The sequence below is a fragment of the Anneissia japonica genome, unplaced genomic scaffold (genome assembly GCF_011630105.1).
Source record: "Anneissia japonica isolate Jap-2015-1 unplaced genomic scaffold, ASM1163010v1 scaffold288009_len375886_cov190, whole genome shotgun sequence".
NCBI lineage: Eukaryota > Metazoa > Echinodermata > Crinoidea > Comatulida > Comatulidae > Anneissia > Anneissia japonica.
The window spans coordinates 160,300-180,047 of NW_022748146.1; the positions used below are offsets into that span (position 1 = coordinate 160,300).

General features: G+C 32.5%; 1 protein-coding gene across 1 annotated transcript in view; it reads left to right on the forward strand.

The window, feature by feature from the left end:
- LOC117120681 overlaps positions 1–19,748 on the forward strand; it is a 71,419-nt gene that overhangs the window by 38,905 nt on the left and 12,766 nt on the right. The window contains exons 8-12 of the mRNA XM_033265713.1: positions 79–154; positions 832–1,011; positions 1,861–1,998; positions 2,538–3,584; positions 3,813–4,402. Of these exons, the coding sequence (XP_033121604.1) occupies positions 79–154; positions 832–1,011; positions 1,861–1,998; positions 2,538–3,584; positions 3,813–4,402 (2,031 nt within the window). The remainder of the gene's footprint in view (positions 1–78; positions 155–831; positions 1,012–1,860; positions 1,999–2,537; positions 3,585–3,812; positions 4,403–19,748) is intronic.

A 19,748-nucleotide genomic window follows, 5' to 3' on the forward strand; every position in this document is an offset into this window, starting at 1 on the left:
CGCATCAGTTAATAAACAGTTCATTATTTTTTATATTGCTTTAAACAAAACTTTTCAAGTGACTTTTTTATTCAAAAGCTTGATGATTGTGGGGATTTGGATGAACGACGACGTATACGTATTGCCATAAGGCATCTGCGACGCCGCCTAAGAGGTAAGCACATGCAGGTATATGTTTGGCATAAGTTGGGATGATGTGCAAGTCTTGATTCTTTGTTGCATAATTTGGCTACTTTGTGACTCTTATTGCTCATACATGTACATTTCATAGACTTTCATGTAGACAAGAAATGACACAAGGCTTTTTACAATGATATCTTGATTTAAATGTTAACATAATTTTATTTCCCAAAAAGAAACAGATACACGGGTGATGTTTGTATAACAGGAAGTAAATGTAAATTATTTACAGAATTGCATTTCTTTCTTTTTTCTTTTTTTTTTCTTTTTTTTTTTGCAAAAGGTTTTTATTTCATAAGAAGCCTGAATCAATTGTATTTTTAACAGTGGTACTTCCAAGCATTAATTGATTGTTGTGACTCCTTAAAATGGATTTTATCTAAAATTTTACCAGTCAAAATATGGTTAACGTTAGCCATAAACCACTGTAATTAAGCCTTCTAGGCACAACAAATTGAACAAAAACTAGATTGACTGAAAACTTAGTCCTATCTGTAGCTCACCTGATTAAGCTAGCTGTAAACTAGTGAAATGTTATTATTATGTTGTGTTACTCAAGATAAGATTGGTGGTGCATGTTATATAAGAGCAAGTTTTATATATACAGTATAGTATATTTTGTACATTATCATTTTATTTCTAATTTTTAAGAAGAGCAAGAGTACATTGAGTCTAAGAGAGATGAAGAAGTTGCCATGGTAACTCCGCAAGATGAGGTAACTGCAGATGGAGAACAAATCCTGGAGTCAGAGGGTGAACTCGATGAAGGGAAAATTGAAGGTTGTCAGACAATTCAGATTGAGTTTGAAGTACCTCAAGATAAGGCATTTGGTAAGACAAATTGAAAATCTACATAGTACAATGTAAAAATTGGTTTAACAAATAGAAGAAATTACTGGGGTAGCCTTATTCAATTCCTAAGGCCAAAGCCCAACCCCAAATTATGCATCCAAAGTACAATTGTTCATATCGGACGGAGAGAGCTGGTATACCCGAAATGTGCATCCCAGGTTAGGATTGTTCAAATTCTAAGGACAGCATGGATACCCCAAAATTTTAAAATCTAATGTAGGCATAAATCTACGAAGCAGCTAATCAAGTTATTCTGATCACTTATGTAAGTCAAAATTTTTCCTCTTGCAAAGGGTTACTGACTTCTACGCCATGATGACACTGGACCGTCATAAGGAACAACAGGTCTTGGACTTGCAGCTTCCTTTTGTCATAGGCAGGTGTGGCCCACAGCAACGTTGGTCTGGTTGCTGCCCTCGTTTTTTTTTTTTGTGTCATCATTTCACTATTGGAACGTTTGTTTTTGCAGTGAGGCTGTCTTGGCATACCACCAACCCATCACCCTAGGGAAAAGGGAGGATGCCAGTTGGTTCCTCCATGAACTTATCCGTGCTTTAACAGGTCTTATTTTTAATCAGCTGTTGGGGGTCCACACACCCTCCTCACCAGAGTTGCCTCAGATTGCTGAGCCGGTTTAGTCGCCTACCATCCGACCATGAACATTTAGTACTGGTTTAATGGTTAATAGTAGCAGGTAGAACCTGACACCAATTATTGGTATGTGATATTTGAGGTGGCACATTACATTAATGCCTAAGTTTTAAACTTGAAACTTAAAAAAGTAAAGAAAGTAAAGTTGAGGTTTAAAATATGTTTGATTTTGTATAGGTGATGATGACAAAGATGAGGAAGAGAAGCAGACAGCTGTGTACCCAAAGCAATTTGCTGCTTTTGAGAAGGCCGTAGAAGGCATGACAACCTTGCTACAAAAAGGGCTACCATCATTAACACAGTCTCTGATAACAGGTTAGTAATTCTCACACAGAAATGATGTTTACAATACAATAATCTCAAGAACTCAACTCAACATTTTCACCTCTGGTATTGGCAGTTTCTTAGGCACATTTAAAAAATGTTCAATCATAAAAATGTTTAACTACATTGCTGATTATCTGTGACATGTTAACAGTGTAATGAAATTGCATACCACATAATTCATAGTTAGCATTCAGGGGAAACACCAAGCCCAGCCATTGGGGAGACATGTTGAGGAAAGTCTGATGCAAACCACTGGTCAGGTAGAGTCTGCAATGGAGGCTTTGTGGCACAGCAGTGAGGTTTTTGGTTTTGAAAGAAGTTTCAGACAGATGCTGATCATGTAGTTTCTGTTTTGGGCAAGGACACTTTATCTGTGTTTTCCTTTCTTCACCACAGTAGAAAATGTGCTTTGAGCAGATTTGTCTGAAATGGTTATGTGTCTAATAAATCCTATCAAATATGAAATGAAACAGAAAAGGTAATTTTTTGAATATATTTCTTATTTTGCTGACTTCTTTTTTATACAGAAGATGAAAATCATAGAGATTACTCTGTTGAAGATGGCACTGAAGAAGATGAAAAGGAAGAAGATGTGGAGGGAGATGATGAAGAGGAAGAAAATGATAATGGAGATGAGGAGAAGTTAACAGTACCAACTGAAGAGGTGACACAATTACCAATCAAAGACCCAAAAGAGCAAGACAGTGATATGTTTGATATTGAACCAAGTCAGTTGTCAGTGGCATATAAAGACAGAATATTAACAGATCCAGATAGCATTAAAAAACATGATGTTGACCAAGTCTTCATAGAACCATGTAAAAACATGCACGCACACTTATCAAAAGATGATGATATTGTCAGAAATGTTGTTGAGCAACCAGTTGACAATGATGATTGTGAGGTGGAATCATCAGCTACGACTAGTGTCCAGATACCTGTGAACACATCAAAGGACAAGACATTTCAAGATGGTCCCATTGACTTATCACTTGTCTCTCTTGATTTTGAACGCATTGCTGATAACTTAGAGTCTTTGCCAGTTTATGTTGATGATCAATGTTCCACAGCAAAAGAACAAGGAATCACATCGGATATTGCCAGTGGAAGCTTTGTAACTACATCCTCTGACATTACAAAGGGTGCTATAGATTTACCAGTTGGAAAAGAAGATTCAACAAAAAGTTTACCAAAATCAGAGTTGAGATGTGACTCTGGAATTAATGTACCACATAAAAATAGAACCTCCAGAAACAATAGTGATCAAGAGGATTCTTGCAAAGCCAGTGAAGTTAAAGCAGTCACAGAGCCAAAGAAAAAAATGCTGTCTAAGAAAAGTTTATTTCTCAATGACACAAAGACTCTATCTGAATCACCCAGCAGCTCTAGAACTTCATCAATAGCAGGATCTCTGGCTTCCACGCCGACATCAGCATCACCACATTCATCACGCTCAGGAAGCATTTCCTCTCCTAGTAATAAGGTCATAAGTATGCGGAACAAGTTTCAATTTGGTGCTCTGGAGACAACTCCACACAAAGTAACTTCAAAAAGAGATGAAAAAATCATAAAAGGTAGGTATTTGTGTGTGTTTGTTACTTAGTTTGGCGCCCTCTAAGTCTGAAGGTGTGAAGAAACATTATTGGCCAATGTATCAAAAGGATGTACTATTGTTTTTAGTTGTTTAGCACCCTCTATTTTATCCAAAAAAAAGTTTCAATAGATATGTTGGTCAATTCTTATTCAAGAATGCTTTTTAAACATGTTTTCTTGATGTTAATGTACTTGTTTTGTTTCTTTAGGAATGGCAGGCAAAGTAAGTGGTGTAGCTGCTAAGTTCAGCTCAGAAGCCTCAACTCCAAAGAAAAGTTATTCTCCAGCTATGTTACCAATCAAGAGAGAGAATAAAGTTCCTAGTTTCATCCAATCCAAAAACCAAGCAAACAGTCCTTCCACATTAGTCTTCAAGAACAAAAATGAATCCTCGCCAACATCAACAACTGGTTTAGTTTTGTCAGATACCCCCAAAAAAGGGAATGTACTGGAGCGGTACCAACCAATCCAGTCATCAATCAAGAAAGATACCAAACAAAATATAACGGATACTGAATCATTTATCAGTAAGAGAAAATCACAACTGACAATTAATCTTAACAGTGAGAATCTTCCAAAAACACCAGCTCAAATGGTGACAATTGAACCAACATTGTCGGTAACCAGGGAACGACCCTCATACCTGCAACCCATCAAAGACAACTCCCTCATGTCAGAATGTGAGTCTTGTGTGAGAAAGGAAAGTACAACCTCTATACTCTCTATTAGCAACAGTACGGACCAAAATGGGAATCCAGTGGAGATCTCTCTGGAACTGGACATCACTGAGCTACAAAAAGTAAGAGGAAGTATTTCTTAATGAAATTCATATTTAAGTTAAGGGTCAGGTTTACGATTAGTTTTAAAGATTACTGAAAAATGAAAGACAATCACATGTCACCATTGCGATTAGTATCATAATTTGTATCATTATGATAATGCTTGTGAAAACAGATTTTAGTTGTAGGAGGGGAATAAATAGCAACACAATTATTACTTAATTACAATAATAGTATTGATAATAGTAATAATAATCATATCAAAGATAACAATTGAAATAATGAAAATAAATAGTTTTCAAGAAATTCCAGGCAAGTGAAAAACCCCTCCACAAACTTTAATTGAAATATTGAATTGTTATTTTGAATTTTGTCCGTTAGTCACTAACCTCCAATTTTTTACAGGTAAAAAAATTCAGGTATATTACAAAAATTTCCTTAAATCGAGTCCAGTCAATTTACGTCTATTACTTAGAATATAACAGTATATACGGTTTGGCGCCGTGGAAATAGTTTGGTTTCCTGACCTCGAGGTCAAGTTTCAATACTTTGTTGTGCATTTCGCTTGTCCTTGAACAAGGTACTTAATCTACATTGCTTCAGCCGACCCAGCTTTATCAATGGATACCAGCAAACCCTGGGAGTAACCTGCGGTGGACTAGCATTCCACCCAGGTCCACACACTTATAGAAACTGGGGATTCTTCCAGCCCTATGAGCCCCATGGCTTGGGAAGATTTACTTCTTTTTCGAAAATTATTATGTACTGTATAACCCTGGTTCTTAATTTATTTAAAGGGCCAAATTATTTCAAGCAACTTGTTGTATTTGTGGACCTAACGTAATATCATTGTGTTGTGGCTCAAGCCCCCTGTTCTATTTTAAATTGTAATACAGCACAATATTAGGACAATAAATTCATTACAATTTCTGCACTAAAAGATTGATATAATATTTTTATAAAAGAAGAATTAAAGACACTTCATTTGTTCACTGTTTGTTGCTTATTGATGATATTTTATTTTTTGCTTGTGTAAAATCACAACAAAATTGCACTTGCGAGTCTTAGGCTGAGGCTGTTTAGGGCCCCGGCTGGGTCCAGAGGCCGAGAAGCACCGATAGAAAAGCATTTTGAGGCTGAATTTAGTGGATTTCTGAAAGGCCCTGGTAGGACTAATCCTGTAGGAGTATATTTTCAAGGCAAAAATGAAGTTACAGGTGTAACAAAAACTTTGGGTGGGATCACCCCTACTTCACATTGGCCCAGTGTTGTGTTTTCGCCGCGGGCAAAATTTGCCCCGTCAGCTGCCTATTAGGAACCAGGGCTATATATGCATTTTTTTTTGTACAGCCCCTTTTTCGCTCGCCCCTAATTTTTTGCGATTTTCGCGATAAAATGATAATCACAAAAATTAAATAGCAAGGCCTACAGAACTGATATCCTTTAATATAAAGATTTCTTGGAAACAGTGTTGCTTCTTTGTGTATTCTTTTTCATTCATTCAATCACATTTTAAAAGTTACAGTATTATGTAAAAGATTAACATCATATTTTTATTCTAAAAATGTTAAGCTACATGCTCGCAATACACGTAATACAGGCAGACAGAGGCCTAGTACCAGTGGTGGTTAGTAGCTATGCCTAAGCAGTTGCGAGCCTTAAATTGAATGTGTTCAGTAGCATTTTGAGGCCGAATTTAATGGATTTCTGAAACCCATTCATTTCGATATTGTTAGGCCCTGGGGCAGGATTTATCAAACTAGAAATCAGCTTACATTCGTCTAAGTCCATTTTTTTGCTCAAGTCAGATTTAGCTTAAAAATTGCTTAGAATTAAAAAGCAGATTTTACCCATGCGCCATCTGTGCATGCTTCCTGAATTGGGGTTTTATCCACAAAGTAAAATTAGATATTTTTTTTGTATCATATTAACCTTGATTCTTATGTAGCTTCTCACGGATGATTTCCAAGTTTACGCCCATGCTTATTATAGTCACCTGCTCAGGCATCCAACTCCCTCGTAGGACTAATCCTGTAGGAGTATTTTCCAAGGCAAAAATGAAGTTGCAGGCATAATTATAACATGTTGTTAGGCCCTGGTATTCAAACTGTCGGTCGCGAGCCAAGTCAGAGTCACCAAGATATTTTGCAGGGTCACCGGACATTTAATGTTGTCAGTGACTGGTTGTCGGTGACTGGTAATAGAACTTGTTTGTCATGTCTTCTTTTCTTTGTGCAAGTTTCCTGAATTGGGGTTTTATCCACAAAGTAAAATTAGATATTTTTTTTCTATATATTAACCTTGATTCTTATGTAGCTTCTCACGGAGGACCTCCAAGTTTACGCCCCCTTGCTTATTATAGTTACCTGCTCAGGCATCCAACTCCCTCGTAGAACTAATCCTGTATTAGTATTTTCCAAGGCAAAAATGAAGTTGCAGGCATAATTATAACAAAAACGCATTTATTATTTTTTTATCAGTCATGCAAAGTTCGTTTTTGGCAAAGAATTTTTGGCGTTTGTCGATTTTGTTGGTAACAGATTTAACTTCTGGGTGGGATCACCCCTACTTCACATTGGCCCAGTGTTGTGTTTTGGCCTTCACTTTCTTAAAAAAAAAATATTCATTGAATGGTTTTTTAACTTTTAGTTTCTTTAAATATATTTTTTTATAATTATATTTTCTCTAACGGGCCAGAATAATTTGCTTCACAGGCCAAATTTGGCCCACGTGCCAAGAACCTGGGGCTATATAAATTATGTGTATTTTCTCATTCTAATTGAGATATATTAGCTTTAATACTTAAATATACAAATACGCAATTAAAATAATTGTAACTCTACACGGACAGTATATCTCTGAGCATTTTGAGCACATGTTTTCTAAGGTGGCAAAGTTCAATTGATTTTATCATTCAATATGTACACATAAAAATAATCTCCCTTATTGTTTTATTTTCTTAACAATACAAAATATTCAGCAGTATTATACATGTTAATTGTTTTTTATTCATTCCAATTGTTTACTTGCAAATTACCAAAGTATTAATAATTAAGTAATTTATTTTTGAGCAAAGCCATCCATGTACATTACTATATTTTTGGTAAAAGTTTCTTAGTTATGAATCCAGACTTTGAGATTAACTACCACCGAGAGTCTGGTTTAGTAGACTAGTTGCATATGGTAGCTCCTTATATGGAGTTGCATCACAGTTGCTAGCCTACTTATCATTCTGTGGATGCTACCAACATTGACACTGTATACAGGGCATAGTTGCCAGTCTGTCATGATGTACAGATACAAATGCTGGGTTTAGTTCAAGCCTAGACACTGAGTTTCTGCTGACCTCTCCTGAGGGAGTTACTGTATACACATCATAACTTGGCTGCAAACGACGGCTGCTCTCTGCATTCTTCGTAAGCTAAGATTTTCATTAATTTTGTTAAAACTGTTTTCTAAACTGCTTTTAATTGTTTAATTCTAAAGTGTATTTTTACTCTGTTTAGTTTTTTTTAGTAAAAAAAATAAATTTGTTTTCACTTTTGATATATGTATTTAAATTTAAGTTTTTAACATCTTAATTTTGCAATAATTAAAATAGATACTTCTTTAATCAGCATTTGGAAAAGTTAAATGAAAATAAATGGGAAACAATATAAGCTGAATTTGTTTGCTGAAAAAAGAAACGGGGTATGTTAAAATGTTAGTTTAAATTTGAGTTATTATTTGGTAATTTATTAAAGATGAAATTTTTATTCAAATTTATTTCATTTTTTATTAAAATTATCCTTCTCTTTAAGAATAAAAAATGAATACCCCAAACGTAAATTCTAGGAAATAAATTGCAAAATTACTGAACCCTAACCCTAAATTGAGATTAAATGTCAACATTTGTTAGTACTGATGCAAAAGATCTGGCAGGATTTGAGGAAAAAGTTTGAATTAAACAGCCCTAGGCTTTTTGGTTGCCATGTACAGTAAAAGATGTTTGTAACCAAAAAGAGATAGTCATCAGTTTATTAAACTTCCATAGTCTTATAGGTTGAAGGGTTTCTGAATTTATTACAGTGTAATTTAAGCAATATAAATGTTGACATGTTTTTTTTTTGTGAAAAAATTAGCTTTGTTTGTATGTCGTATATATTTGCACGTACACTGCAATTGTTACTTAGTCATGTAGCTTAAGGTTTTGATCTTGTAAGGTTCTTTTCTTTAAAAACAATATTTGCATTGTTATTGGTTAGGTTTCTGTTTACAAATTGGATTCTTTTGCTATTTTAAATTTGAAGATGCCTGCCTTTGACGAAACTTCATAGCCTTTTTGTCTTGCTGATATTTGGTAGAATAATAATAAGAAACTAATTTTTAAACAGGGAAAAAATGAATCACAAATTTGTGTTTTTCAGAAGGCCATTTTCACATAGAATTATTAAGTATTTGTACAAATATACCAATTTTTATGATAATGAAATAAAATACAAAAGTAACAGCAAATTAATTAATTAATTAATTAATTAGCTTACATGTTATGTAAGTATAAACAATAGTTATATAAATGAAATTAAAGTACACATATTTACATTACACTAATCAAAAGAAAATTGGTTTCATTAGGAATGGTAACAAAAATACACAATAAAAACATTAAAAATAAGAAAAAAAAGTTGCTAGTATATATGTTATTTCAAAACACTGAAATACTACTTGTGTATCTTTCTATATCAGTATTACATACATGATGAAAGAAAAGCACACATAGGTACATATTGTATAGTACTTATTTGATATTGATAAAACGTTTTCTTTGTTGCGAGTCCCAATTTATATTTTTACTTGTATGTAAGAAATTTTTTAACTGATAATATTTTAACTTACTCAAAGTAATCTTGAGTTTATTGTTATTTGTCCTATATATAAACAATAACATTCACACAAATTTCTGTATAAAGGCCCATAGGTATATATATACTATTTCTTAAGAAATATTTTGTTTCCATGGTCTGTGTGTGTTTTTGTGTGAACATATATGTCCACTCTACTATACAGTATCGCAACATTCTTGGTATATATTTTTTTTCCAGCCCAAGGTTTATATGCAATCAATCATTTTCTGAATATTTTTTGGTAATTGGTTAGTTACAGGTGAATGCAAGGCTGACCAGGTGACTTATACCTGGTGATGTGGGGGTACATTCCTTTAGCAGACCATGGTTCTGGTATAATTCCATCCCCCTTTAACACAAACTGGGCCAATTGTAGGGCGTGGGCTTATCCCCAGGGATCTGTGGTGTCTCATTTAAAGAAGATAATTAAACAAAACTGTAATTTTGTATAAAACAATTTTAAAAATCAATATATTAACTGATCAGTTTCGTATATCACTAAAAAAATTTGGTTAGTTACCTTTAGGATAATAAAAAAAAGTTTCAAATTTGTATTGTAAGGATGAAATTGCAGCTGTGATTGCGTCAGGGAATTGCATGGTATCGGCTAAAGTTTCCATCTTCCAGTCCCTTGATTGACATTCTCTACTGTTATTTCTCAATCACATCGAGTGTTGCATGATTGACTATAGACTTTGTGGTATGTAATCACTATATCGAACAAACATGACGCAAGCTGCAGTTTCAAAACAAACTGTCATCGACTAAGGGTAAATAAACTAATGCAAGATTATAACTATACCAAGGGGTATTATTTTTAAATTATTTTGATAGTTAATTATAATTGATAATTTATTAGGGGTCATCTATTATTTTATAACATTAAAAATGTTCTACCATCTATATGAATCATCAAAGAAAGGTAAATACAGTGTTCGAATAAACACTGTATTTACTTTACCTTTCTTTGATGATTTATATATAATTTAACAGTGTTAACAGCAAATTTGCTTTAATTTATTTTTAAAAGTCACATTTAATTGGGAGAGCGCCATGACAGTAAACTTGTTTTAAATTTTCTTTAAGTGCTTGTATTTCTATCTTGTCTCCACGTTTGTCGTTGTATTCTGTATGTTTTTATCGATGCAATAAATGATATGATACGATAACTTTTCAAAGCTAGGATCTAATGGTCAGCGTTTGTTCATGGTTGCAGCTCTAAACTTTTGAGTCTGCATCCCATCTTTTTTTTTTTTTCTTCAAGTTTAAAACCAGCCTTCTCATTTGTTTAGTCTGAATGTACTTCATATGTTGTAATTATTTTACTTTTTATCCTTTTTATTATTTTTTTAATGATTTTAATAATAATTACATAATCACATCTGAATACACTTTGTCAAGTTCTTTGTCCACTCTCAGTATTGAGTTTTTAGCAGCAATTGGGCTGAACATTTTTGCCTTATTAGCACCGCCTGAGTTCCAATATGTAAATTTCTGTCCAATTTGAGCAAGTATCTCAGTGGCAGGCTTAACCTCCTATCTATTTGTCAATTAGATTCCTGGGTTGCAACTTCATAAAATTCACCATTCTCCATAAAATTCCAGCTGGTAGAGCTGTTCTTGATGAGTAAGGTTTAGGTTACATATAATGGAAATGATGTTCTGTGCCCATTTATAATCTTATTTGGAAAACACAAAGAGATTTAGTTGTAGAGTTCAAATATATATCATTCTGGAATTGAATATTTTAGCTCTTGGTCATCTATAAAAATAGTAACATAAGATAAGGCCAAATAAAATTAATTAGATTGACGTCTAGGATTTTAGATTATTTTTTTGGTGAGGGTATTTGCTATTTATTATCCTATATACTAATGGTAAACAGGCTGGTAAATAGTAAAAATATTTTTTTTTTTTTTTTAAGAATTAAAATGCATCTTTGTAATCTTTTTCTGCCATTTATGTTCCTGCCTCTTAGGCTTGACATCATTCTTTCAGATATCATTATTTTTATTGTCCATGAGAAAAATGAATGTTTTTTTAAAATAGCAAATAGTAAATTTTTTCATGAGGCTTCAAAATTTTGAAAATTGAAACCAGCAATTAATTTTATTTGGCTTCAGATTAATTTTTTGTCATGACCACAGAAGAAAGGTGTACATGAAATTTGGTTTCCTTGATGTTGAACTATAGTACATATATAATACAGTATAAAAATATAAAACACAAGGAATTACTTGCACTTAAAAAATAAAATACATGAAAGACTATAATACAATATAAACACTATCTCTGGAGTGTTAAGTTGAAGACATTAGTTGAATTATGAACAAAGGAGTTCCTGCACTGTTGTCTTGCGTTTCAACGAACAGTCAACAATATAATTGTTGTTTAATGGGTGTGAAAAATTTTCCGTAATTTTCCTAATATATATATTATATTTCTCATTGGAACTTAATTATTTGATTCATTGGCACAATTTAATGTCAATTGAATTTTTTGGTGTGATATTGTCTGGATATTACCACAGAAGATAACCACCTTTAATATTGATCACTCTTTTTAATCTTTATCGATTTTCCCCTTTTTCTTGGTTGAAAAGATTTTTCGTAATTTTTTAGGGTATAAAATACACATTATATTCTCATTAATTAAGGAATGTTTCAAATATTTATTCTTGTTGAAATCTTTACCTCTATTATTAATTCTGTGTTATAAATCTTGTAAAGTATAGGAAAGAACTTATTGAAGAATGTCTTATTGTTGCTAAAAGTACACACATGGTGGATATGCAGAATTCCACGAATGTCAACGACCAGCAGAGATGCTAGGTATTATCTATGGGTTGTACCTGTTATACAAGGCTCTGGGTTTTCAGTGTATTTAGTTTAATTGAATCAGATAACTGACCTATTTAGGTGATCTGTACAGTAGCCTCCGCTGTGCTATGATTGGGGATTATCAACCACTCCTTGCTCCACCACCTGGGCGTATATTCATATTATTTGCGTTAGGTGGTTTTTGTGTAAATAAACAATATAGTAAATATATTAAATAATTATTATCGTGATATCCTGATGAAGCTTTTCAAGGATTTTTTTTTCCAACTCATTTTCATCCTGTGTTCCAGTTGAGTGTTCGTGCCTTTATAATGTTGGTATTACTGTAAGTTCAATTATAAATGGATTACAACATAAAATAATGGAGCTTAGTGCTTCTTGGCTTTCAAATCCATGGTTTTTTGGCTTAACTAAAGTTAATGTTTGTTGTTCGAAGAATTATATATCTTTAAGTACTATATGAACCATGTTAGTCTGGGGAATGATTAAACAAAGTACTATTATAAAGCATCTATTTAAAAAAATGTATAACTTAAAAAACTGAATAACATGGTGAAAAGTAATAATCCTGAAAATTATTAATTTAATATTTGATATATAAACTATTAATTTTATAAATTAATTTTTTGAATGTCAAAATACCATAAATTGTCAATCTGTGATTGAACCAACAGATGATTGTTTTATCTTGTCAAAATCTTTTATCAATATTGTCACAATGTTAGTATTATTGTCAATATTGTCATATTTTCAATATTGTTGTCAATATTGTCATTGATAACCATGAACACTTGTCAAATTGTCATTATTTCATGGTTGATATGGTCATATTGTCAATATTTGTCAATAGTGTCAATGTTTGTCATATCAAAAGCATAAATTATACACTTATGGGATCATCTTTGAGAAGCATCACTCACATGCTATGGGTGACAATGGCTAATGATGATGTCATATCATCAATATTTTTATATTATCAGTGTTGTCATATTGTCATATTTCCATCATGAATATTGTCACATTGTCAATATTTTTTTCAATATTTCTGGTGTATGTTTTACAAGAGTACAAATTAGACATCATCATCTTATAGAGGCAATGGTAGCTTGACAATTGGATAACTAGGATGATGTCAATATTGCAATAATTGTCAATATAGTCATGTTATATTTTCATTCCAGTATTGGCATATTGTCAATATTTTTTCAGTGTTTGTTTTATAATAGTGAAAACACAAAATTAAACGCTTATGGTATCATCTTGGGAGAGGATACAGTGGGTAGACAATGGCTAATGAGTATGATGTATATATTGCCATAATTGCCATTGTTGTCGATATTGTCATTTGTCTTATTGTGATAGACATTACCCAACATAAAGTGATACTAGCCCAACTTTCTGTAGCATATCTTACAAGTTGTCTATACCTCCATGGTCATGTCTATGAACCACTTAATAGGATTACAGCGGCAACTCATGCCATTGTAGTAGGTGCACAAGGACCTCACGGACAGTGATAACATCCCTTCAGGCAAGCACAATTAATGAAAATCCTCTGCCATGGGAGGGTTGCACAAAATTCCAATTGATGGAAATTTCTCTTTAAGGTATAGTAGGCATTCTCATATAACTTTCATCCTCATCTGACATTCTTAACATGTATCCTTTTCCAGTCTCGTACATGTTTGATACACTTGGAAACATTGCAGTAAAGACTTTCTGACATTGTTAATGTAATAGGATAGATTGAGTGAGGGTAAAAAAAAATACGGGTTTAAATACAAAGGTATGTTCCCCTGTGCTCAGTTATTATTATTATTACAAAACCAAAGGTGTATTTGCATAGGTGGACATCTCATTTTGAGCAATCACATTCTGTAGTTAAATTGAATAAAACAGAAAAAAATATTTCTTTTTTATTTTTGCTTCATACTTAAAATACATCCATCAGTAAACAAGTTTGTACTTTTATTCTCCAATTTTTCTGACAAGGAGGATACGATTAACATAGTACATTAAGAAATCAATTAATTTAACTAATTAAATTAATTAAAGTCTGATTCATAATGGTTCAGATCAGTGTTGGAGATAAATATCTACACGGTGATGCAGAGAAGTACAACGCCTAGGAAGATGATTAATATAACTTACCCAGTTCATGATTAATGGACCTATAATTAGCTCCTAATTAACCCGTTAATTATTGGTTGAAATGCCTGGTTATTGTGTAGCTTAAGTAACCATCCTAACAATGCACCAAGTGTTCATGATTTGATTATGTTAATTATTAAATTAAGTTAGCAATTAATGGTAATCATACTGAATTATTTAAATCCTAATAAATAATTTCCAAAATTTGATACAATATCTCTTAACTCTATAACCACAACATCAATTTTACTCAAGTTGTGAAGCAAATTATAAATGTAAATGTTAGTGTAATATTAAATTAAATAAATCACAATAAAAACTTCTTTATTAACAGTGAAAAATATTATTTATCAGATATTTTTTTAATAATAATAATAATAATAATAATTTTGGCTTATATAGCGCATTATGCTAAAGCCTCAATGCGCTTAACAGTAAAAATAAAATTCGGGGGAAAAAAATTAAGAAAAATACAAGTTAAAAAGGTGAGTTTTTAAAGCTGCCTTAAAATCATCAATAATTAGCTTAGTGGAACTGAAATATGAGTTAGGCTGACAAGGTACAGCATACAAAATTTAAAGTCTTTTCTTTGCACTGTATAGGTCTTGAAATAGAATCTCCAATGAGTTGGTACAGTTTTATTGATGAGATGGGGTTATTGGGGGAATGGAGAGATGATTATAATAGAAGATCACATTTCCTTTATAGCAGGCATCTCAAATGATGCCTACTTGTGTATTATTGGTGGCATGGGGTTGAACAGAGACAGCGATTACGTTACTTGTATATCTCCAGTGGTGCTTGTTAGTCTAGTGTTGTCAAGTTATTTGAGGTATGTGAAGGAAACAGCCCGGGTACACTTAGACCTTTAAATGAAATGTTAGCTATGCAATCGAGTAGGAATATGTACAATACAGTAATTGGAACTAGCATAGCATTATTAAAAAGGAGTCAAACAAAAACAGATTTATTATTTATTGTATTTATATCAACTTTGTCTTAATTTAGGATGGAATGCTCAAGGCTAGCAATTGGTATTCAGATTGGTTCAAATTAAAATACAAAATTACAAAAAAAAAAAAATTTATTTCTGCTGTTTTTTATTTGTCTATTTTATGAAAATTTCTGGGTGCTTTTAATACAGTATTTCTGTCATTCTTTTTTCTTTTCTTTTTTTTATTCAATATTTTACACGGAGGCTCCTCACAAGGAACTGCTTTACCATCGAAAAGCCTCCAAACATATTTATCTGCAGTGTGTTGGTGTAGAAGTTTCTAAAAAAAATATCGCAACAAGAAAATTAAATAAAATATATAATAAAAATTATCAACAATATATATAATAAAATACATAACGTAACCTGCAAATCTTTTAGATTTTGTTAAAAATTGTTGAACATAACTAAATAAAGATGTATTCTGTTTAAAAGTTGGCCATGTTGATCCAAAAATAAATCACATACACGTTTAAAATTAAAAGATAAAGAAGAATCATTGGCTAAAACATTGTGTCGCGACACTGGTGGGCAGTTCTTTTCTTTCTGTTTGAAACAGAAGGAAAAGAACTGCTCACAAAATTTCATAAATTCTAACTTAACCTGACCACAACATTCAAAAGGTTTGTGAATGTTATAATGTTTTGTGTGCATTGGGAAGACAGTTAAATCAATTCAAAGGAAGAAAATTAATAATCAGTTCTTCATCCATCATGCTGCCAACTCCAAAATACCACTTCTTCCTATCTTTTTTCTACCTACTTTCAAAAGGGCAAAAGTTGGTGTGAACATTCACTAATTTGACTGTAAACTGCTATTTACTCGCATTGTAATGTTTTGCTTAGAACAGGGACTTTGTTATCTTTGTGACGTCAATGCCCTTTGATGAGAAATACTTAGTTAACTGCCAAGTAATTTATTAGCATTGCATGATACCTTCTCAAGTTGACAATCGGAGATTAATTTAGTCTTAGAAAACGTTAATGGATATTTTATTTAATATAGATATTGTAATAATAGCAAAATGGTACACTTAAGAAATAAAACGACAAATATTTAGTTTAAATAGTTTCAAAAGATAGTTCTGTACAAAATGAAATCAGATATTTTCAAAGTTTTATTGACTTTGCACAGAAATTCTATCTCATGAATGTTTTCTCCTTTTTCTTTATGCTTACAACTTTGTAAATGTTAATTTAATATTTACAGTTTTGTAGTGGAATTAATTTTCTTGGCACCAGTTTGGTGGGCCCATTAATATAAGATTTTAACTATCTGTTATCTACCAAGTTAATGACCTCCTTGTCCATGAAGAAAAGTTTTTGATTAGTAATTTATGAGTGAGTAGGAGTAGGAAGGTCTTACTGCCTGTTTTATCATTTGCTGTAGAGTTTATTGAAATTGATTTTGGCAGAAAAATCACTTCAACTTTAATTATGAGGAAAGGCGCAGTGTTTATTTGATTTTATGACCAGATTTAAAGGGACAACTCAAGATCTGCCTTCAATAGCAGGGCTTGAAAAAGTGCAAACGGCAGTTGGAGGCATCATTAACTTTTGGGGGGGGGATTTTTAAAAATGAACTATTGAGCAATATAGTGCACAGATAACATTTGGTGCTAGAGGTATTTTATCAAGACAGAGGCAAAAATTTTTTTTTTTTCTAGGCCTGTTTATAAGTTCTAATTGGTTGTTCATTCCAGTTGTTGGGTCAGAAATTTCCTGGAAATGGGAGAAGGGGGCCAAGTGGATGTGGGTAGGGCCGTTCAAAGCCCCTCAGGAGGAGGTCCGGGTCGAAACCTCTGACAGCATCAGGGATTTGAAATGCTTAGTTAAATGTAATTATAGTCTGTAAAAATTACATTGAATATTTTCCTCCCCAGCAGGTGCTCTTCCCTCAGTTCCCACTACTGCCATCACTTATTCATTCTACTATGGCTTCCTAATATTTTTTACAATTTTATTTCTTTGAGGCACATGGCCAAGTATTACCAATAGGAACTTAATCACTGTTCTATTAGATAGGTGGCAATCCATTCACATGACAAATATATATCACTTGATGCTCTACTCAAACTTGTGTAATTGTAATACGGAGTGGAGTTGTTTTGTGATGAGAAAAAATCCTGGGATTTGAACGGATTTGAACCCAGGACTCTGTGATTGGAAGGCAAGCGTATTCAACTCCACTCCAAAGCTATTCAACTGCACTCCACATTTGCTTTGTAAAATTTTATATTATTTATATAAGTCTACTAATATTTATATACTGATATGTTTGACATTTTGATTCAATATTTTGATATTTTATCAGACTTTGCTTCACTGGGGCGGATCCAGAGATATTCAGATGAGGGGGTGGGGGGGCCGAAATATGGGCTGACTGAGACAACACTACCGTCTGGGAGCATTCCCCCACGATAATTTTGTTTTCTAGATGCCTGAAAATAACCTGAGGTGTTTGGGTGATCAATTATTTAAAAAAAAAAAAATTCCAAAATGGAGACCCCACCCCCCCCCCCCCCAAAAAAAAAAAAAAAAAAAAAAAAATCCGCTTGTGCTTCATACTATCTTATGATAAGCAATAAAACATACATGTTCTGAAATGTTTAGTTTGATATGTTTATAGAAAGGTGAAATCTAGGGCTCAAAATTCAAGGATCACCTGACCTTTTGCTACCTTGATGGTGGGCCTTACAAAATGTTCACCTCAAACATGGAATTTGGAATAATACTTGGCTAATTGATCAGATAAGGGATCCTATATAATATGTGACAGATTTTAGTAGGGAGTGAGTATGCTGCAATACCTTGATAACTGTGGACATAGGATTTAAACATTTTATTTCATTGTAAGTTGTTCAATCTTTCGTTTTCATTTCTGTTATTTATATCTATGGATTCGATTTTTGATTTTCTAATAAACAAATAAAATTACTATACAGTATTTCAAATAATTTATTCAAACATAACCTCCAGGAACTAAAAGAATACATACACAAAATTTAGACAGGAATAAAAAATATGCAAAGAATTTTAAATCAAGGTTTTTGTTGTTTAATACAAGTTTTCGTATCTTTAGACTGTCACATATACCGTGGTTAAAGTTAGGCTTCGGAGGAAAAAAAATCGTATATGTTGTACAATTGTTAAGACACAAAACGCAAAATTTGATAAAAAAAAAAACAACTTGGTGAACGGTTAATGAGAGACAGATATTTGAATATTTAAAAACGGGAGAAAAAAAGGGGTGTAACCAGTCTGTTTTCCACCTTCACCCCCCCCCCCTCCCCACCCTTAACATACTGTATATTTTATTTGTTTTTCTTTCCATCTAGTGAAACTTCGTTTTTATGTACGATATGGGACCAGATCTGTCTCTTATACACATCTAGATGGGTATAAGAGACAGATCTTATGATAAGCAATAAAACATACATGTTCTGAAATGTTTAGTTTGATATGTTTATAGAAAGGTGAAATCTAGGGCTCAAAATTCAAGGATCACCTGACCTTTTGCTACCTTGATGGTGGGCCTTACAAAATGTTCACCTCAAACATGGAATTTGGAATAATACTTGGCTAATTGATCAGATAAGAGATCCTATATAATATGTGACAGATTTTAGTAGGGAGTGAGTATGCTGCAATACCTTGATAACTGTGGACATAGGATTTAAACATTTTATTTCATTGTAAGTTGTTCAATCTTTCGTTTTCATTTCTGTTATTTATTTTTATGGATTCGATTTTTGATTTTCTAATAAAGAAATAAAATTACTGTACAGTATTTCAAATAATTTATTCAAACATAACCACCAGGAACTAAAAGAATACATACACAAAATTTAGACAGGAATAAAAAATATGCAAAGAATTTTAAATCAAGGTTTTTGTTGTTTAATACAAGTTTTCGTATCTTTAGACTGTCACATATACCGTGGTTAAAGTTAGGCTTCGGAGGAAAAAAAATCGTATATGTTGTACAACTGTTAAGACACAAAACGCAAAATTTGATATAAAAAAAACAACTTGGTGAACGGTTAATGAGAGACAGATATTTGAATATTTAAAAACGGGAGAAAAAAAGGGGTGTAACCAGTCTGTTTTCCACCTTCACCCCCCCTCCCCACCAGTTTTTAGATATTCAAAAATCTGTATCTCATTAATCATTACCGAGTGTTTTATCAAATATGCTTTTTGTGTCTTAGAAAAATTAGTTGTACTACATATCAAAATTCGTTCTCTTCATTCAGAGCCTGGCTTTATTAATACAATTACTTTTCTTAAAAGATGACTTCAATATTGCCTTTTTCATTTTTCATATTTGTACACTCATATTCTGTATGAATTGGTTCATTTGGAGTTTTTTTTTCTTGAGGTGATACTTTATATATTCTTGAGATTTGTTGAATCATTGTTATTCTAATCTTAAAATTGACAACTTATGTTCTGATTGTGAAGTCATTACTGTAACTTAAATTTGTTTAAGGAAATTG